Source organism: Oxyura jamaicensis, chromosome 6, assembly GCF_011077185.1.
Source record: "Oxyura jamaicensis isolate SHBP4307 breed ruddy duck chromosome 6, BPBGC_Ojam_1.0, whole genome shotgun sequence".
Taxonomy (NCBI): domain Eukaryota; kingdom Metazoa; phylum Chordata; class Aves; order Anseriformes; family Anatidae; genus Oxyura; species Oxyura jamaicensis.
Window position 1 is genome coordinate 28,382,615 of NC_048898.1, and position 22,991 is coordinate 28,405,605.

Consider the following 22,991-nt stretch of genomic DNA (forward strand, 5'->3'; position numbering starts at 1 on the left):
TGCTGCTGGAGCAGCTATGATCTGATGCACAATATCCAACACGTGGTCATGTGTCACAAAAACTTCCATGTGCTTACAAATCTTAAACCGTGGGGTAAGTTGCTTCAGAATGTTTTGGCATTTAAAAAGAACACATTTTATAGGACAATCAAAAGAAATGCTATGTCATGCTTTGAGGCATTCAGTTCATGTCTTCCATATGTTCTGTAGGCTGTGATCTGTGTAAGTTGTCAGGATAGAAAGTCATTTGTTATTCTGGTGCTATTAGCATTTTTTTCTTGCATTAAGAATATTGCCAAGTTTGCACTTTAATCCTTTCCGCTGACAACTAGCTTTCACAATGTGTCTTGATTTAGTCCTTTTTATTATTATTATTATGATTCCAGGTATAAATGTTTTAATTTATCATTCACTAAGCATCCTGCATGTAGCCAGGAGGCCAGGAGGTTACAAAGGAACCTTAAAAGACATTGTGGAAGAAAATTTCACTAAGGGTATATTACAGACGACATATGGTGTACTATATTTTCTTTGCAAGAAATGCAAAATACAGCACAATAATTTGAGGATACTTGCCTTTTCTAACCTCTCAAGTCTGGTATAGATCTCCTAATTAATAATTAAACCATATTTTTACTGATTCTAGAATGCTGCACAGGCACCTTCTAGTCAGAACTTTTCAATTCTCTCCTAGAGTCATTGTAGCAATGACAGATTGAAGTTTTATGACCTGTCCCAAGTAAAGGACGGCCCAAGTTTTTCTGCCTAATGTACATTTTAGAAATCTGCAGCTGACTCAGTTTGCTTTTGCTCCCAAAGAAACTAACCTGCACTGTACTTATCCTGAGCTCAGAATTCCCCTGACGCCAGCCACTACAGCCACCCTTGTTAGCCTGCAAGTTAGGCAGAATTTAAACTGCACCTGATGCTTCATCCTTCACACCCTGCAAAGGCAGTAGTGGTTACAGAGGGACCATGTCTTCCTCGCGCAGGCAATCAGTGGTAAAGTAACTCACCGAGATGCACAGCAGCAAGAATCTGGTTTTAATTGATCAGCCAAAGTTCTAACAGTGATGGGCTGTCAGTGATTTGTCAGCAGTAAAAATGTAAGTTTTCATAGACATGAGCCTTTAAGGCTGAATTGTGAAGGAATAATGAAATTTTCCACTTCTTGTTTCTAATCCTTGGAGATCCAACAGATATACCCATCTGGGAAACAAATGCCCATTAGCATCACTTCACTGCACAGCACCACTTTGACTTACAGAATTTGAAATGGCAGTAGGAAGAAGAATTTACAGGAAAGTATCTGAGGATACATGATGCTTGGTATATGCCACAGACATAGGGTCTCAGATGTTTTTCCCAACAGGATCTAGATAGCTGCTGCCAAGATAAATTTCTTTTCACAAACTGGACACTAGCATTGCCAACCTTTAATCAGACTCAGACAGCTTAATAGGAGAATGTTCTGGAGGCTCTTGGGGATTCCTCTGGCAGTAATCCAGTACAATTGCTACGCACACCGTCCGCTGGAAGTTAAGTCCAATATTTTGCAGATTAACCTGAAATTGCTCTTATGAGTGGGCAAGATATAACAATAAAGTAAACCCAAGTTTATTTAACAGTATGAAAAGATAGGAAACTGTATACATGAACACACTGAAAAGAAATGAAACGCAACGTGCCTTACAGCCATCTGATGTTTTGATTTAACTTGTGTTTTGCATTCCATTCAACCAGTTGTGAAAGTCAAGAAAATTGCCGGATGGTTCACATTAATGTCACAATTCAGGGAAACAAACAAACAAAAACACCTCTAGGCAAATGGATGCAAGCTTTAATAGGAAACCTGCCTTGGAGTTCTTTCTGGAAACCCCATTGAAATGCAGGTGTTCCTTGTAGCTTAGTCTTAATTCATAACTCTCTTGCTAATGAAGTGCTATCTTGAACAACATTAGCTTTGGAAATGAAGTCTCTTATTAGGTGAACTGAGACAGAATAATTTTGTTGCAAATAAATAACACTTTTTTTTTTTTTTGCAAATAAATATGGTTCATATAATAGAAATGCAGCTCTTCTGGGTAAAAAACACTTTCAAATTGATACATAAATTCAACATCAGTACATAACCTTTGATAACTGACAACCATTCTAATCAGAAGACTGCAAAAAGAATGCAGCCCATTAGTACATATTGGTATCGTTACGACAGAGAGGTAAAACTATAACCTGAAGGATAACAATGCGTTTTGATCACTGCTGCCATAATCACAGCTTGGTAAATCATGCTGTGTTCTTTTTATTTCTAATTCCCAGTGTTTTTCTTGTGGAAAGTAATACACCAATATGTTTAAGATTTCCATGGCTATTTTGAAGTGAGGAAATTAACTGAGTTTTATGTTCTGCTAAAAGAATGGTGCAAAATTGGTTTGAAAAGATAATTCATTGTAAAGAAAAAAAAAATCTGTAAAAAATGTTAGTGTAACAATATTTGTCTTGTTTCTTTACATTAGCTTATTGGTCTTAGCTCCATCAGCTGCTATAGAAATTTTCAGAGGAAACTAGCTCCTCCTGAAGGTCAAGGAAAGCTGTTAGACTCCTCCCAGGAAATCAGTGCTGGCTGGGTGACTTGCAGAAACAAGGCAGTTGCCTTAAGTGTTCTCCAGTATAGGTGGAAGAATTTTAAGATAGTCAAATCCATGCTTTTCAGCTTTTACTGCTCTAGGTAAAGTGGATACGCACCTCACCTGGGTGAGACCTCATTAACTAGAATTATAAATCATTAAGAGATCCTCCAGCAAAAGACTCTGCAGTGCAGAACCACAAAGTGTTGACAACTCTTAGGCTCTGGGCCATTCTTGCAGGTTAAGCTGAGTTAAAGCTTTCCATTCGCTAATTGTGAAAGGAACTCTATGGGATGGATGAAGTAAAAATCTTTAGTGAATGCTTATAATTTCAGTAGAACCCTAGGGTCATATGAAGAACTGGCGCTTCCTATGCTGGCCAGAGTTGTGACTTTGCTGATTGATTCCGTTGCAGTATTTCCTAAAAGCTATAAAGGTATATCTGCTGGAACATAAACAGTGTTTGGTGAAAGCATTTTTATTTTATTTTTTTTTCTGTTGCAGTCATTAAGGCTCATTAAGTATAGTGACAGGACAAGAGGTAACAGTTTTAAACAAAAAGAGGGTAGATTTAGATTAGATATTAGGAAACAATTCTTCACTATGAGGACACTGGAACAAGCTGCCCAGAGAAGCTCTGGCTGCCCCCTCCCTGTAAGTGTTCAAGGTGAGGCTGGATGGGGCTCTGGGCAGCCTGGTCTGGTGGGAAGTATCCCTGCCCCATAGCAAGGGGGTGGGAACTAGACTGTCTTTAGTCCAACCCAAACTATTCTGTGATTCTGTGATTACTCCTTACATAAATCTGTGGAGGAAATTGTCAAAAATTTTGGGTGGCTGAGCTCATACTCAGAAGAATTTTGATGACTGTTAGTTCATGCATATCCAATATTTAGAATAGCAATGCAGTGTAACACTGACAGTCAAAGGAAACACAGGTACTGATTACAGTCTATCTGAAGCGTTGCCTTATTTCAGGTGTGCCAGGTGCCTCAGGGCAGCAGCAGGAGCTGTTAAAGCAGTAAGGTGCTGCTGGAAGGAGTAGACACCATCTCCTTATTCCTTTCTCATCAATGGTACTCTCCAGTACCATTGGTTTTGCTTCTCTTGGCAAATAAACATTGGGAAAGTCAGGTGGGGACTCAGGAGGGGGGTTGGCTGCTGCTGAGAGTCGCCTGTCTCCTCTTGGCGGGATAGCTGTGCTAGCAATATTTGGAGTTTCTCCAACAAAAGCCCCAAACAAGTAACATCGATGCAATTCCATGAACTTGAGAGGATCAATTTTCTTTTCCTCTTCTGCACTGCTCAAAAGTCTACCTTTACTCCACTGAAAAAAGTCAGAGCAATCACAGAATTTTGCTCTCTATCTTTAACTATAGCATGGAGTATTTTACCTCAAACAAACATTTACTAAACGCAGAACAGGAAAACCAGGGGAACGTGAAGAACACGTTCTTCTGTGAAGAACAGAGCCACCTCTGCCTTCGACTGTGTGTTTTAAACGAAAGTGGCCACAAGTGTATTGTGAAGCCTCATTTGATAAATGTGTTTTACCAAACAGCTCAAGCTCTACATCTAGGAGAGCTGCAGGAATGCCAGTGTATCCTGAGTAGGTGTAAGAGAGATGAGGGTGTGCCTGGGCAGGTGAAGGAGAGTTTCCACTATTGGGAAAATGTTAATAGTGAAACTAAGATATTTACAGGGTTTTAAGGCTCTTGATTTTGCATGTGGGTACCTAAATTTAGTCAAAATCCAGCTTAAATATTCAAGTTCTTTCAGAATTTGAGACTTTTTAATCACAAATAAATCAAGAAAGTGAGAAAATAACCAAAGAATTCAGGAAAAGAACCTGAAAGTAAGAGGAAAGGAAGATGTGCATACTTGTAATGTAACTGTATGAATTACACCTTTCCTTCTTTTCTACATTCCTTACCTCTTCAGAAGACAATCTTTTGTTTTCTGTTTTCTTTTCTCCCCTCTGAAGTCTTGAACATTGAGGTCCAGAAAAGGTCCTTTTTTTTCAAAGTCTGGTGTTAATCCTGTCATAACAAGATTGCTTATTTGCCAAGCCATCAAGCCTAGTTTATATGGAATTCACCTGACTAATTCTGCATTAATAATATGATTAAAAACTAAGTTTAAATCATCATCATTTATTACTAAAACAAAAAGAGTAAGTCAATCTCTTTTTTAAAAAGAAGAGATGAAATTTCATTTATAGCGAATTCTTGCAAGTAGTACTAAAACCATTTTAGTTAGAAAACATTGAAGTGATTAATGCATAGTTGTTTATATTTTAATTCTTGATTTATATATCAGATCTGTATTTGTGCACATTGTCAAACTTTATTCTGTTCTTGTCAAAATACTTATTACTGCTGACAGGTGTAACATGCTCACATTAATCCTTAATTCCTTGATTCAATTTTCTAATTGCTTTTTTGGCATGAGATTGGAGCCATTTAGTTTTACGTGATTTGTCTTATGGTATAATAACACACTTTTAAAAATTGGATGCACCTAACTTAGAATGCTAAACAGAAATATTCTTTCTTCTAGAAACAGATCGGGGTGAGCAAAGAATCTTCCCAACGCTTGTTAATTCCTCACAACCTCACCCAGGCTGCTGGACTTTAGCTAGATTGTCTGAAACAAATCTGAAGAGTGGAGAAATTTTTCTCTGATAAAAATGGTGGACCCTGGGCAAAATTCTTCTGACACTTGGTTCTCTGACTAAATAATTAAGTAGAAATTTAAATTGTATTCTTATTTACTCTCAGTTTTATTCCCTATTTTCTTCCCTTTTTTATTGTCTTTTCTTGTCGCTAGCAATAATTATAATAGCAATAATTATAATTATAATAGCAATAATTATAATAATATATACTCTTTGACCCTTTTATCCTTTTCTGGGTTTCTTCCCCTTCCTTTTCACCTTCCCACTTATGTACCTGTTTCCATCACTTGTGTGTAAGAAAGGGGATATAAAAGCAAAGTGGTGTTTAATAAGACAAGTATTGGTTTATTCTGCATTCTACTGATAAAGTTTTATTAACTCCGTGATTGTCATTTGTGCTTTTTGGCAAAAGCAAAAGTCACTTTTTCTTTGTGCAGGGGGAAAAAAGAAGATAATTCTAGTAAGTAAATCATGGTAGCTAAGTGCTTTGGGCAAACAAACGTGTGCCTTATCTCTTCCAAAAAAAAAAAAAAAAAAAAAAAAAAGTGGAAAATGCATGATAAATGGTACATTTCAGAGAACATGTTATGTCACTAGGAAATAACTTTGATTCATGGTTATGTATTTATCTTTAAACAACTGACAAACCTCGGAGAATCTAAATTATTATCATTTCCTCTATGCTTCTCTGGCTTTTTGCTAGCAAATCTAAATGATGTGAGGTATGATTATACATCTCATTTTTTCCATCATAATGTTCCATAAAGAATCCCAATTTTTAAGCACAAATAGAAAATTCCTACTGTATGTGATTGTTGGATGAGGTCCTCTGAAAAAATATTTATCAGAAAGTTTCCTCCAATTGTCTTTAGAAAAGTATTAGTATAATCTTCAAACAGAAAATGACAGGACCTGTTAATGAAAGGTTATATATTGCACAGCAATATAAAATATCAATTTGATATATAATTCAACAATTTTCATCAAATTAAAAGATACAATGATAAATTTGTTCCTTTCAATGCTACATCTGTGTATAATGTATTTCAATGAAATCTTCATTTTATATTGTAATTTTTGTCTGCCTTTTTAAATAGGATAGTACAGAATAGTTCAGTTGGAAGGGACCTTCAAAGATGTTGTATATAGTCCAACTGCCTGACCACTTCAGGGCTAACCAGAAGTTAAAGCATGTTATTGAGGGCATTATCCAAATGCTTCTTGAACACTGACAGGCATAAATAGAAAGGAATCATGTTATTTTATTTGCTTTTGTGAGAGATCGGGAGAGATGACTTAAATGCTCCATTATTTGTAGTACTAACACTAATTCTTTTAATAGCAAATGCTCTTTCAGGATTCAGGGACACTACAAGGTGAAGTAGGAAGCACAAGGTGATGGTGAGCTGAGCTTAACTGGCATGGAGCTGCATCCCTGTCTGGATGGTTGGGAAGAGGGAACTAGGAACTAGGCATGTCTCAGGGAGGTGCGGGTGCTACCTGCTGGGGCAGTTGGGAAGCCACCTATTTTGACGATTGAAAGTGCAATAGATAGGAGTGAATGAAAGCATAGAATAGTAGGAGAAGTTATCAGAGAGGTTTACACCAGATCAGACTGCTGTCAGGACTGGTATGTTGTATTATATTACCCTATGCCTATGCTTGTCTGCTTAGATTTAAACTGCCCAGGGCACAAACTAGCTGCTAATCTGAATGATCCCATCAAGACCTTTTTCTATATTAAATGCTGTGATCAGAAGATTTTTTTTTTTTTTTACATTGCCCTTCAGCATATGTAAGTCAAAGAAACCTTAATAAGACAATTTTCCCACACCATTTCTTTTCCCATAATCCACTGATACTGCTTTTGTGTGTGTGCAATCAATGCTTTTAATTTCAGTATGGCTCTTTTCACCCCCCTTTCTGCATTTCTTTTGGTATAGAGTCATATCACACAACAATGACTGTCTAGGTGTTTTGCTGATCATAGATTGATGGAAGTCAACGGGTACATATCAGCTTAAAAAAAAAAAAAAAAAAAAAAAAAAAACGCAGAATCCATTTTCCTCTTCAGTTTCTTTGGCCAACATTAGGCCACTGAATTACAGAAAATTAAATTAAATGCCTCAGATTTAGTTTAATCAGTTTAATAAACATTTCTTATGCTGTTTATCAAAAGTGATCGTTGTTAGCTGAAACTTCCAGGGTTTTACATTTATAGTGTCATCATTTGGTAAGTTTTTAGTGAATATAGGTTGTCAATCACTGTCTCAGCAATTTAAATTAGATGACACTTCTTGCCCAAGTTATTTTAATGCTATCGCCTTAAATGAATCTACAAACATGCCCTTCAAATATGACCAGGTAGTAAAATTAAGTATACTTATCTATTGTTCAATTTATTGCAGTATTCTCTATTTCCTTATCTCTACTGAGCAGTAATAAATGTTGGTTACTTGGATGTAGAAAAATAGAAAATGATAATTGCTTCACATGATGGAAGCGCCTTTGTTTTCTTTATATCTAGCATTTCACTGTATTTTACTTGGCTAAACTATCATTCTTCTTCATATATTTGAATCAGTTGACATTTTATATATACTTTGCATTTTGCATGTAAATGGAAAGTTTTATGGCTTTGAATTTGGAATGAAAACATCAAACTGGTATTTTGCCTTGGAACATGACAGACATTCTAAAAATTTACAAACAAGAAAAAGAGAGAAATGCTTATTCTGATTTTGACCTAATGTTTTCAGAAATATCTCTAGGGGTTGACTAAACATTTAAGCTCTTAAAAGTGAAATGCCTGACTCATAATGAGCAAAAGATATGGAAACGTGTAAATATGATGTACTGGGTCTGGCTGGGATGTTAACTTTCCCTGCACCATCACATACGAAAACATTGTAAATTGTCATATTAGAAACTTATTCTATTGCTTTGTAGGTTGCACTGCTTCCTTCTAGCTCCTAGTATCCTCAGTCTGGGTAACTTGAGAACAATATGGCAGCAACCATTCAGTTGTCAGCTAACTGCAAATTAAAAGATCTATATAGCTAATAAGAGAGAGATGCTTAGTAAAAGCACATACCTCCTACCAGCAAAAGCATTGTAATTATAGTTTTATATGAGACAAAGTAAGATGATAATCATGCAGGCAACATTCAAAGGGAGTTGTAAGTTTATTTAAATAAAGTAACATTGCACCTGTTTTCTGTGTGTGCAGAACATTCAGAAAGAACCTGCCTCACAGAAATCACTTGCTTACCGAGACAGACACATAGAAGGCAGACTTATTGGTCTGGGAAACTTAAGAGGGATCTTAATCTCTCACTATCTATCTACTCGTTTTCTAGTTTTGACACCAGGAAGACTAGGTAACAGCTGGTTGCTGAAGTACATTTCCTTTAGACTGGTACTTATGATTCTTAGAATATGGAATACACACCATTGTGTGTATCAAAAATATGTTGTGATTTTCTAAGTCTAAGTGGAAATTGCTAGATTTAGTGAGCTATAAAATTAGAAGAATAATTTTGTTGTCTTTATGATCATTTCATTTTTTCTGTTTGATTAGATTTGCAGTGTGGGCTGTTAAAGCCCATTTTTAAGTCGATGAACATGAGTAGGACAATCTGCTTAAATGCAAAGAGCTAATTGGGGAAAAAAAATCTTCATGCTGTTACAATGAACCTTAAAATAAAGAAGTACAAGTAAAAAAAAATATAACTGAAAGCCCTATAAACCCTTACATAAGTGCCTTCCTTTTACAGGGTGCTCCTAAACCAATTGCTATCGAGCCATGTTCAGGAAACAAAGCAGCTGTCCTCACGGTGTTTTTATGTCTGCCAAGAGGATCATCAGGAGTCCCACCCCCGGGTCAGTCAGGTAAGGCTCATGATGGTGAGCATTATCTCTGTCCTCATGCAATGTAGTCTTGGACAACTGAGCAGATGCAAAATAATGGCACAGTCTATGAATGCAAGGGGCTACGCAGTCAAGGTGTTTAATGCAGGTCAATGTTTAATGAGGAATTTTCATCTGGAATTTGATGTGGTATAGCACATAAAAAGCCCAATGATCAAACACGGCTGATGTGCAATGACATACTTCAGCGCTTACTGAAATAATATGTTTGTGTACCGATTTTTCACAGGTCTAAACACTTTCATATGCAGCCACTTCCACAATTTCAGTTCAGCTGCTGTAAATGGTGCTATAAAGGGAATACCAATGCTTATTCTCTTTTCAAGTTAGTGTTTAGTGCACTAACTTCTAGTTAAGTCCCTCTGCACCAAGAGAAATTATTCCCAATGCTGTGCTGACCAGGATTCAATTAAAATATTAACATTTCCCAGAATGCATGTTGGATGAAACCTGGGATTTTTGACTGAATATCCCTGCTTCATTAGGAAGGTGTTCACATTGGAAATGATCCCAGCTCATTTTAAAGCAGCATTTGCATTACCTGGAAATACTTCTCATGGTAATCTACCTTAACTCATCTATGCTAGATTGTTGTAACTAACCATTACAGCCGTTCTTATAAAATACCTCCTAAACAACAGATACATAAATTCATTTTTTTTAATCCTTTAAATACTGTCTATAATGATGTGATACAAGATGGTCATGATAAGAAAATTTAGACAATGATCTGGCACTGCACAGATGAGCAGTTTACTATTTCAGAGTTCACTGGAGTGTTTGCCAAAATGAACACCTTTGTAATGAACAATAAGATGTGTGATATGGGCCCAAAATACTCATAAGCTAGAAAATATGATTTAGGACTAACTTTTATTATTAAGAGCCAAAAAGTTAGTTATTGTTTTAACCTTCAAAAATCTATTAAAAAGATAAAAAGTATTGAGTAATGATGATGAAGGCAGACTTGGGTCACTTTTGTTGGAAGTAAGCTCAGCTGAGTGTTCTCCTCCTTTGGGCCAGATGACTATCTGTTGTTTGTTTGTTTGTTAATTGTTGTTTGTTTGTGTTTCCCTGAGTCCTGAGATGAGGACTTTGTTCTTAAAATGTCATTTATGGCTTGGAATATCATTTCTGGAAGTGCTATGAAAATGGAAGTGTTACTGATACTTTGACAAATGTGTTTCCTGGTAGAAGTATATAAATGTAAGTGCTCTGAAGGCAGCAATGAAGGAGGAAGGATGTTTAAAGTATTCCCTGTTCATGTTTTAAGGAAATGAAAAAGAAACAAAGGTGTTTTTAATCTTACAACAAGGAAAAACATTATGGAAGGAAATTAAAAGTAATTGTTGAACTGGAACTTAATATGCCTTTTTCTGTTGTTTTCAAACTTGCCTGATGTGCTCTTCTGTAGCAAAATGTGCTTAACTAGTTATATCATAATCAGTTTACTATTTACAGTTTTTTAAAGTAATTGCTGTTCTTTGCTGCACATGAGACATGGAGGGAGTAGGCATTTCAAACATTAGTTGGGTTCAGTAATGCAAAGATGTGTCATTTTCAAAGCTTCTCAACACATGAAAGAATACAGCTCTTCTTAAAGTGCATTATGTCGTCTATTTTATTACTTGGTCTTCCATCAACTTTGCAGCATATATTTTCAATCCTATTCCTCTATTACTTATTATAGTCTTTGTCAGACATTTAATATTTAGAAACACCTAATGTTTTCTAGTCCCTTCTGCAACTTCTACTTCATTCAGGGTCAAAAGCAAATAGGACTGCTTGAGGTATGCAACCATGCTGATTCAACCATTAGATTACATTGCTATAATCATTTTTCTTAAGTGTAATGAATTTTGTTACTCATGGACTGTTTTCACTGTATGTAACCATGCATACTCTAGGCAGAAGCTATTATGCAAGTTTGTTGGCATACCTGTAGCTCTACTAATTCACTTCATTCCTGTCCTGCAGCACTACCTGCTGCTTCTTTCCTGGGCTTCCTGGGAGCAGATGCTGTGAACTGTGCCAAGTTATTTGAAATGATGTGGAAGTTTTGTGCAGCAGACATATGTTTGCTATGCAGTTGGTTTCCCTTATGACCTAAGCTAGGTTAAAACAATGATACTTAGGTGGGTGGAAGTAGTATGTTCAGTAATTATGTCTTTCCAAGTAATTTTAGATGCTTCTATTACTTGCATATAATCATTTTCAAGCTTATTAGGATCATTCTAGGATAAAACTGACAGTGTGTCAAACATATTTATTTGAATGATATTTCAACAATACTGATTCTCAGTTCACAGTGTGAGACTGTGTTTCATTTCTTATATGTGTGTGTCTGAAATATAAAGAGAGAATGTCTGTATTGTTCTGCATTACATTTTCTTCAAAATCAGGAATGTTAATGTTTTCCACAAATAACTAGTCTACACTCTTCTGAAGTTATTAAAGGTGTACCCATACATTTTTAACATCCTAGTTTGCTCGAAAGTGAATTTTTTTTGTTTCCAAGGTTTACGTTAACAAATATTTTTCTGAAAAACATCTCACTGAATGTTTTTTAAAAAAATCCAATGTAAAGGTTACTGTTTCTGCAGCATATGTTCTATACTTCACCTTTATCAGCAGCTGGAAGAAAACTTGAAACTACAGATGGTGGGCTTTGGCCAAAGGCTATGAAAGGCAAAAACTTCTCTAGGAGAGACCATATGTCCCAGTGGAGATCTGAGTGTTCTCTATGTCCTGCACAAAATGCTCAGAACTTTACAGAAGAAGACTTCTGTATTGTTTAGTTGTAAGTGCTAATACTATGAGGATACAGATCAGTACTAGGTTGACGCAATTAAAATATTTAAGATTAATGTGTGGTTCAAGATAAGTCTTCTAGAGATTGGTCATATAGATTCAGGTAAAATATTGATAAAAATGAATTTCCTGAAAAAAAAAAAAGAAAAAAAGAAACAGTATTAATTCTAAATCACATTTTTCAAAGATGGAACAATTGATACAGCTAAACATCCTGAAAATCTGGAAAGGCAGTTAATGTTTCCATTGTATGACATTAGGCGTGGTACGGAAGGCCTTATATACTCTGGTATGTGTGTGTTTTGAAGAGGATACTAGTAATTTAATTATATTTATCCAGAGTAAGAAGTGGTTTTAAATGAAATTTTGCTTGGATTAAAGCAGAAATTAGAATAAAATTATAAACTAGAACAGACAATGGAATATATAAAGGAATGTTAACAGTAATAAAAGTAAATTTCTCAGTCATGGCTAGATAAATAGAACATAGTTTTCTCATTCTTCAGTTGTCTCATTGGTGGCATTGCACCTGAGCAATCAGATATGATCAAAATTCAGAGGTTCATGAAAAATGGATTCCTTATATAATCTGTGTATAGTAATATGCATGCATCTGTGTGTGTGTATAGCAGAAAAATCAACCACTTGTGGGAAGATTACAATATACATTGCACTTGTCCTGCAGGTTTTATGATATACTGGAAACTAAAGATCATCTGTTCTTGCTGTAGTGTCTGACCCCATGCTTTAAATAGCTTAAACATTTCTTAATATCAAGAGAGATCTAATAATGACAGCAGCTGCAACCAGATCTCTAGAAAGAACTAAATTATACATCTCAAAGAGTATTGAACAAAAAGCTAGACAAAAAATATAGGAGCAACAAGAAGATAATATATAAATTACTTAATGTGAAAATTACTTAATAGAAAAATGTGCCGATGGATTAGCAGCAGTGGCAAGACCAAGAATAACTCCTTGAAGGTCTTAATACAACTCTAGGGATACACTGGGCAATAGAGAAAGAATAGACTGGTAGTGTGATAAATTCTGCTAAAAGAACTGTGGTCATGTCATCATTATTATTAAAGACAGCTAAATCCCACACTTTGAGGTATCAAGGTGTTGTAGAAAAAGTTTATAAAACTCCATGATACATGTTTTCATCATTCCTGAAGGACAGTAAATACTCTAAAGCACAAAGAGAAATAAGAAAACTAGAACACTTCAAATAATACAGAATCAAGGGATGCAATTTGTGAATTATTTACATGTTGATACTTTACTTTCATGTGGCAAAATGTCCCTAGCAGGTAGAAGTGGTAGAGCACCCAGTAAAGGTATTTTTCCATTAAGACAGTGAGTTGAATGGTCTCTGAAGGTGTATGTGTATGTATGTTTCTCTCTTTCTATTAAACCACAGAAGACATCTAACTTCTGTATGACTAAATGAGATAAATCTGATTTAATACATGAAAAATAAAACCTGCAAATTTAAATCAAGAACTAAATAAATTATAGTAATTAATAGAGCAATTTCAGAGGAAAGATTTTTTCAAGGGTTGTAGAATGTGCATCCTAGAAGACTGCATACAATATTCTATCGTTACAAATATAAATGATGATAGCAAGTTTTCCTGTTCAGTAGGCCTCTCCAACAGTGCTATCTGAAAGTTACTCTCTGATATCTGTGAATCAAAACAGAACTTCATATAATTCTGTCCACACTAACTGGCATTCAATCCTACTTAATCAGCAAGCTACAGTAGGATCACAGAATCAATAAAATTACCATGCCATCTGCCTTCCCTGTACTCACCATCTTAATGAATAACGACTCATTAAGTGTTCTACAAGACAATTAGCTCTGGATGGGGGTTTCAGTAACAAGGCTTTCTTAACACTGTTTCTAATTTTCTCTGAAAATACAAAATTTAATACATATTATAAGAGGCACATTATTTAAAATATGAAATAAATATATTTAATAACATTGCTCATTTTTTCTGAAACTTTGAAACAAAACTATAGGTTAGTGTTTCCTAAATGTTAAGGAGAAGAATACCCATTCCCATATGGGGAACGTGTATGCATGTGTACCTATCTCAGTGAAATGGCAGTTGCAGACAAAGGTGAGCAAGTCCCATTAATTTCTACTTGCTAAAACACACCCTGCTAAATCCCTTTTTATTTGCAAAACAACCCAATTTAAAGTCACATGGGTAACAAGGAGGAATAAAAATTTTCTTGTAGAAAAATGTTAAAGGCGTTGATGGAAATATACTGTAAATAAGACAATGCAGAAGAAGATGAATACAACAGAATGTCTTATGTATCATGTTGAATCTATTATGCCTTTCTCATGTTGCAGGCTATCTAAATAATATTTAAGGGAAAAAAATACAAAGACAAATAATGAAAAAGTTAATATATAAATGGAATTGTACAGCGTAATGTATGGAGTAAATATTAAGGGTTTGTGTGTGCATATTGAGGGTCTAGAATTTTTTATATACTCAAAGGGAAAAGGCAAGGAATACAGAAAAGGTGCATGAATCTGATTCTGCATTATGAAGTATATCTGTGGGCCTACTGACAACCTCCTGCCTCACCGCAGAAATAAGGCTGAAGAGAGGAGGGTGAATGTCAGAGCCTCGTTAGCTTGCTTTAATCCTTTGTCTTCTGAGACATGCATATTCTGATACAGTATTTCTCCTCTTTGCAGACACTTTCTTATTCTGTGAAAAAGTTATTTTTTTTTTATTTTTTCATAAAAAATTAAATGAAGTCTTGAGGCTTGCTCCTGCGTAGAGCAGGGGACCAGATCATTAATCTTCGTCCTTTGTGTAGACTGTTCAGACTGGAAAACAGTGCTTAAGAGTTCAACAGATGTATGTATGCTGTGATGTCAGGTAGCTAGTAGACAGTAGTAGACAGCAAGTAGTATTGGCAAGGTGTCTCTTTTAGAACAGTGCTTATGCTAGTTATATATTTCATGCTGTATAAAGCATGGCATTAACTTCTGGTGGTTTCACCCTGATGGACAGCTGAACTCCACCACAACTGCTTTCACTCCCTCTCCTCAGAGAGAAAGAGGGGAAGGAAGAAAGTATGATGGGAAAGAAAAAGGCTCATGGGTTGAGATAAGGATAATTTAATTAAAGGGAAAGGTCACACAGAAGCAAAGAGAGAAAAACCAATTATTCTCTATGAATGGTGTTTGGCCATGTCTTGGGAAGCAGGACCCCAATACACATAGCGGTTGTTTGCGAGGATAGATGTCTTCATAATGAGAGACCTTTCTCCTTCCCCTTTCCCAGCTTGTTTGCTTGTTTGTTTTCCCCATGTGTGGCATGATATGGTATGGAATATCCCTTGATCATTTTAGGTCAGCTGTCCTGGTGATGTCCCTTCCCCACATCTTGTCCACCCCCGGCCTACTGGCTTGGGGTGGGGGAACAGGTGGAGAGAATCTTGGTGCTGTGCCAGAACTACTTAGCAATAGACAAAACATTAGTGTGATACCACTGCTGCTCTAGCTACAAGTGCAGAGCACAGCACTGGAGGGGCTGCTGCAGGGAAAGCTAGCTCCAGCCCAGCCAGACCCAGCACATAACTACTGAGAGCAGTGTACTGGGTGGGAAGGGCGGGGGCCGGGGGGGGCGCGGGGAGGGTTTTGTGCTCTCATTATGAGAACATCCGTCCTCCCAAAAAACTGCTACATATATTGAAGCTCTGCTTCCTGGGACATGGCTGAACATCACTCGTTAATGGAAAATAGAGAGTAATTTATTTTCTCTCCCTCTGTGCTTCCATGCAGCCTTTGCTTGTTTGTTTGTTTGTTTCCCTTATTCCTTTTCCCTTTAATTAAATTATCCTTATCTCAACCTGTGAGTTGATTTTTTTTTTTTCTTTCCAGCATACTTTCTTCTTCCCCTCTTTTTCTAAGGAGGGGAAGTGAGAGAGCGGTCGTGGTGGAGTTCAGCTGTGCAGCAAGGTAAAACCACCACAAGTTCTGCACACAGCATTTTGAAGGCAGGTATGGACTAGTAACTACAGACAAAAGAGAAGTCTTCAACCGGGCAATGGGAAGAAGAGTTTAACCTAGAAAAGGAATGCAGAGCTCATAAAAAGTTTTTTCTCTTTTCTTCACCACTTCTGGGAAGGAAAAAAAAAAAAAAAAAAAAAAAAGTAGAAACCCATCTCCAGAAATAATATACATCTGCATTAAAGGAATGATGCCTCCAAGGTGTGAATCACAGTGTCAGTTTCCATAGCTCAGCTTGCAGAGGTGCATGCTTGTACTCATTTGAATGTCTTGATATGGAACAGGATTTTGTTAAAAATTTACCTTTACTGTCTAAACTGGAGATTGCGTTTATTCTCTCTCTCTCTCTCTCTCTCTCTCTCTCTCTCTCTCTCTCTCTCTGTCTCTCTCTAAAGTAAGGCATGACTAAAACATTTAGTACAGAAATAACTTTTGGAAATTTTGGAAGTTGCGTTGAAGGAGTCTCACTCTAGCTAACAATATGCTGCCAGTGAAATGCTCAAAAACCAGAAAGAGTTAAAATGTGTGAGAAAATCAGAATAGTCTTTGTAAGAGATTAATGACTACAACTAAAACTGTAATTGACATACTAAGCAGTAACTTCAATTTATAGACAAACCAGTTTGTCAGATGGTATGATCTCAAAATAGATAAATTCTAGAGTTCTTTTTGTTAACTGGAGATCCTTGGCAAAACAGCTCTTTAAGACTTAGTGGAGACTGAAATCATCTATTCTGAAGACTATTTTACTGATGGAGTTGCTTTCTTTTAAATAGTAAGGCCTATTTTGGCATTAGTTTTCTGCTTAATTCTGTTCTTCTGCATGCCGTCAAATGAGGGAGCAGACTGTGTTTATAGTATTGACACTGTGAAAAGAACACAGTGGTAAGTGGCAGATGGTGCTGATGATTACTTAAAAATATTTATCGCAATAGCAAAAACAAAATAGATAATAAGACCCAGTGGCCAACCACCCAGCTTCCCACCCCAGCCCCAGACAATTCCCATCCAAACCCAAAGCAATTATTTTTGCAACCTGCAGGGTAAAGTCCTCACCTAAAAAGCACTGAGGTTCTTAGCATAGTAAGCTTTGTAATTGATGAAGAATGAAGTGGGTATTGGTTTTGTCTGGTCTTATTGTTAATAATTTTAGGTGGATCTGTTATAAATTACTTTTTACATCATTCTAGCCATAGGACCTTGATTCCTTTTTATTTAAAAAAATACTTAAAGGATGTAAACAATTTAAAATGAAGAACATGCTGTATAATGTTAGTAACATGTCTTCCACAAATCTTGGCAAATGTTACTTATTGATTGGCCAATAAAAGCTGCATACTATAAAGCTATGAAATGGGGGGGGAGGGGGAGAGAAGGGGGAGCAGGGAGTACGAACAGAGGAGGTTGAGGTGATTGTTTTACAACTTTATCACTGGATTCCCAGCCCTAGAAGAACTCAATAAAATGAGACATATTAATAAAAACTGTTAAATACCATGAATGCTTCTTTGACAACTAGCTATACATTGTTCAAACCAAAATGGTCACTGTTCCTCCAGAATGTTAGAAATATATATATATATATATATATATATATATATATATATACACACATATATATATATATCTTTTTCCCTCTTGGGGGATTTTGCACTTTTAATACCTGATGATGCTGTAAAAGATCTGAACACTGAAATATAAGCCCAGTCATGTACATCTTCTCAGTTGTTCATGGTGATGGATGAGCCATTTTCAGGTTGCATCCAGATGGCAATTTGCCAGGTTCCCCTCCTCACTCATTACGAAGACTACAGAGACAATAGTGGATGTTCATGGTCCTAAACTTGTAGCTGTCAAAGAATCATCATCCTTCAAGCATAGCTGCCAGCTGACCATCAGCTGAAACCCTCAGGTCATTGAACATCTATAGGGCTAGAAGTCAGTACCCAGTAACACAGACCTTGCCTGTTGCAATTCATACTGGAAGACCAGTCTATTGATCAAAACAGTAGTGTTACAGTACTTCTAATTTCCAACTTAAATGTATTTGGAGGTGATGATGGAAGATATCCTTTATCTCAAATTCCTGTTTTCAACCTGACATCTATCACCCACAATATTTTAACACAGACAACATATATCTTTTCCACCTTCATTTTGCCAGGCTAAGGCAAATAAGTTCTACTTTAAACGTGTTATTTGATCATCTGTACATCTTTGTAGCGCTGTCCCAGTTTCAGCGTTAGTTCAGTTTTTTCTTACTTTGCATGGCCAGGTTGTACTCAGAGTGACACGTGAAGTCCCATCTGGCCTTGCCCAATGGCACTTACGTTTCCTTGATGTATCCCATTTAACATTTACTTTTTTTTTTTTTTTTTAACAACTGTACCCTTTTCCAACTTCTTCATTCTGTAGCCAACTTCTTATCCCTGCCCTTCTTCTCTTCTTCAAACAATGAACTTCTAGCGTATAAGTTTCTGCTTGTTCCAAAATACAAGTTTGAATTTAGTACAGTTGAATATGAGTGCATATATATTGCTTGAATTCTTGAGGTCATGCATCTCTCTCTGTTTTATATTCTATTCCTTTCTGTATTGATGATACATACCAATGTTTGTCATGATTGAATTTCAGCAGCATGCTCCTACTTTTATGCCAAGATTTTTAATGGAAATATTAAACAAGACTGGTCAGAAGATTGATTCTTGTTGCCATGCTATATCTTCACCAGCCTCCTTCTTTGTAACTACTCTATTTTCTCTCCTTCATGCACTTGTCTGCTCTCCATAATCCCAGTACTATATATCATTTCTGTGTCCATTGATAATATCCCACAGTATAAAATACCTTTCAAAAATCTAGATAGAATAATCTTCTGCATGTTCTTATCTAGAAAATCAGTTAACATATTGTAGAAAGCTATCAGATTGTTCTGGCACAATCTTTGATGAAATGTTGTTGCTTTTTGACGTCCCCCCCCTTACCTTTTTCATTTACCCGACTTTAATTACTCTTTTCTGTCAAGTATCATGTAGCTGAATCTGATCAGTAACAAACTGAATATTTTTTTTTCCTTTTTGAATCTAGACATTTTTTAGTATGAAATAAATAGCATTTACTTTTCTCAGTTTAAATGCCCTGCATTTGTCATGACAGATTACTAAAAATCCCTGTTACCAGCCTTTATTTTCTTGCATTCTTACAGAACTAGTGTTCTGATTACTCTAATGTCAATGCATAAAGCTTGTGTTGTTTCAATTTCCATACCCTCATTCCACTATCCCTCTTATTTTATCTTCTTTGATAAACTTTATCTTACTCCTTGAAAACCATTAAATAATGCACACAGTTCTGGGACAATATCTAGAAAAAACTTGATCTCCATCTCATTCTTGCTATGTAGTGATTCTTCCTTTTATTTTCCTCTCTCTCGTTTTATTTATACAGTGAAAACCTTTAGGTATTTGTTTTAATAAACCATTTGTAAGGTCTAACTCAGCTTGATTTTTGGCAATTCTTATTTCACTTTTACATTTCTTTACCACTAAAACACAGCCTCCTTTGTAGTTTAATCCTTTTTATCTGTTTTCACAGGGTTCCTGCATTCAGAAGCTGTGCCTAGGCTCATTCCTTTAGAAGTTCATTGGCTTCTATGTAGCATAGTGATAATGTATTCATGGGAAGTCATGGAAGAGTCAAGGGTTTTTCCTGATGAATGTATTGCAGTTCAACCAGAACTATCTGCTTTTCTCTTGATGTAAAAAGGGACAGATTTCTAGCAGCGATTTTTCCCTTGGAGAGTCTGGGTGAGATTTATGGCCTTGTACTCCCTGCATTGTCATACGGCAGGGGAAGCCTTAGGATCCTACAACTGGCTCCACGTGGAAAGGTGGGGACCTGCTGTTCCTTAATATTTTGGCCACTTTTTTTCTTGCTGCTTGAATTGCATTGCCATGAACACTTCTTCTAAACAAAATGGTAGTTGACAGAGCTTGGCCATATTTTCTTTTTATTAGGCTGTGAAATCCTATATTGGATGTGATCCTGTATTATTGGATGTGATGTTTTTTTTGTTCTGGGTGCATGGTATCTCTTTTAAAACCTATTTGTAAAATGAGCAGCGTGCGTTATGACTAAGTGAGTGCTATACATAGTGTTAGCATAGACTCAGTGGTGTCTAATGAGTCTGATTCCAAGTCCAAAAGGGAGAGAAATGGAAAACAGCTTAATCATTCATACTCATTAAAAACAGAAATGCTAATCTGCCTTTAGACACTGAATAGTCAGACAGATTGATTATTTTCATAATGTCTGGCCATCAAAGTATAAAGTGCAAAGTTCTTGCACTTTATTTGGATAAAAGATATACATTTTAGCATATTTTTCCAGTGAGATTCATGCCTGTTCAGTGATGAGGAAGGCCATAGGATTAGGAGGATTTACATAGAGTGAAATTGATAGAATGTAAAAAAGAAAAGTAATTCATACATAGGAAGAAGTTAGATCTTCAATTTTGACTGTCCTCTAGGCAGACTCTTAGGTACTCTGCAAGACTAAGCATTACACAGGTAAAAAACATTGTATATTGTATAATATTTGTAATTTTTAATAGAAATCCCCCCCCCAAAAAAAAAAAAAAAAAACGCTTTAGTATGATTTAGTATGATTTCACACAAACAAACATTTAGTAATCAGATGGTGCTATTCAGCAGTATTTTTTCTAACACGAGTGTTAGAACACTCTTGATATGAAGACCCACTGCTTCTTACATAGAAAATATGCAGTAATAGGACCTATCTTGTCTGCATTCAGCCCATATGAATGTGCAGCTTCACCTTAACTGAGGATCTTATTTGGCTGTGGTCCTGCCAAAAAAAAGAAAAAAAAAAAAAGGCAGTTGATTTTAATTTTGTACTGTTAAACTTTGAGGATCCAACAGATGTCTAGTTGAGTTGCAAAATTAGGTAATGTGAAGAAATCCCCGTTTAAGTGAAAGATTAGATGGTAAGTGCCCTTCTCATTGGAAACTGGTGGCCTGCTTTTATGTTATGTTATGTTCAGTCAACATACAGTAGGTGAAGCAGATGGCTTACAGTTAAATTAGAACCATAAACCTTTCAAGGCTAACGTTATATATGATTTAAATCTTTCAGCAAGGGTCCCATCACCAATTCTCCTTCCTCTAACTTTGAATTCCTTGAAAAGAAGCACCTTTTTATCAACAGAAGACAAATCTTTTCAAATCTACCACTAGAAAGAGTTACATTGAGACCTATCCTGATTCTTAGTCATACCATCATGGGAAGTTTCATTCATCACTGGGACAATGCAATTGCTTATAATCTATCTTCCCACATTTATTTTATCACTCTCTTGGGCTAAGATGCTTCTACTGTCTATTTCTGGTATAAAGCCATCCAAAATTATGTAGAGACCAATCAGATTTATCATTCTGTGGCATTTGATGGCATCCATCTGTTTATTTATGAAACCATTAAAGACTTATTGAGTTACTAGACTACAGAGAAAATAAATTGAGTTATCATCTATAGTTAAATTCAGTCCTTGCCTCAGCTGTCTTTTCAGCCTGTATGGTGTTTTCTGAAATTACACTGGCTTGCAGACCCAGACTTCAGGAATACATTTACTTCACAGCCTTTTTACGGCATTTCAAGTGAATTTCTAATGCATGAGCAATTTGTGGTTCAGGAAAATGTTGACAGAAGGATGTCAGGGCTTTCAGTTGTTAGCGGTTTAAAAGCATGATAGGGACAGTTCTCGCTTAAAAGTAGCTCTTAAAAGTTTAGAGCTGCTCAATTTCCAGAATCATTTGATTTCTTCAATCAATATTGTGCAACTATTGTAGGAAGCTAGGTTTAAAGCCTATGGTCACAAATAAATTAATATAAATATCATTAGGTAAAACACTTTTAAGATGAAGGATGGAAGAAGAACTACACTCTGTACTCTATATATTCAATTACTATATTGTAAGTACAAAGGAAAAAGCATAGAGTTTAAAGCTCAAAACTTGCTGTTAAGAAAATTGAAAGGTAAACTTTAGAAAATACATCTTAACAGGATACTTTCTGTCTTGTAATAAGAATAAGTTTGTACGGCATCCTTTCTGGTTGTGTTTTAACAGTTCCTTGACTATGAAATCACTAGAAATGTCCTTCTGAAAGAGCTAGTTTGGATCTAGCAAAGATGTTAACTCAAACCACCCACAGACAGTGGAGAGCTGAAGGTTGGTGTTAAGGAGCTCACAGTAGCTACAGAAGAGAAGTTGCTTGTTAGGACATCTGCCCTTACTGTGACATCTCATCATCTCTTATTTGTGTACCCTGGATAGTTCTACTTCATAATTCTTGAACTGAAGGCTAAAGGGAGTATAGATGTCTGTGTGTCAGCTCACATCCTGCTGAACACAGGAGATTCAGGCCAGTATTATCTGTACGAGACTGGGCATGACCTCTGCATCTCTCTACATTATCCTTTTACTATCTAGGTGTAGCAGTGTGGCTAGATATACAGGTAGCTAAGCAGTGCATTCAAATGACTAGGTCTTTGCAGAACATGAAGCAATGTCAACAGTGCAAACACCACAAAATGCTGCTTTTTGGAATAAATCTGAGCCTAGCAATGCTCTCAGAACTCATAATCTGGTGCACCTGACAGCAGAGCTGCTCAAATATTTCTGTGGAGTGCACCACTATATATCCTGTAGCTCCTACACTAAATGGGCTTCTCTGATATCAGGGCTATTCCTGCCTGCAGTTACCCTGGTTAATATATATATATATGTATAAAATGTGCTGTATGGTGATTTTTCAGATCTTCCTTACAAAACAGAGAAAAAACAAAGGTCTGTGGTAACACCAAAAGGGATATGTAAAAAAG

General features: G+C 36.1%; 1 protein-coding gene across 3 annotated transcripts in view; it reads left to right on the forward strand.

Annotated features, from left to right (window-relative positions):
• Positions 1-22,991, forward strand: part of ATRNL1 (attractin like 1) — a 489,972-nt gene that overhangs the window by 424,625 nt on the left and 42,356 nt on the right. For all 3 annotated transcript variants that reach the window (XM_035329977.1, XM_035329978.1, XM_035329981.1), the window contains one exon: positions 9,078-9,192. In XM_035329977.1, coding sequence (XP_035185868.1) covers positions 9,078-9,192 — 115 coding nt within the window. The remainder of the gene's footprint in view (positions 1-9,077; positions 9,193-22,991) is intronic.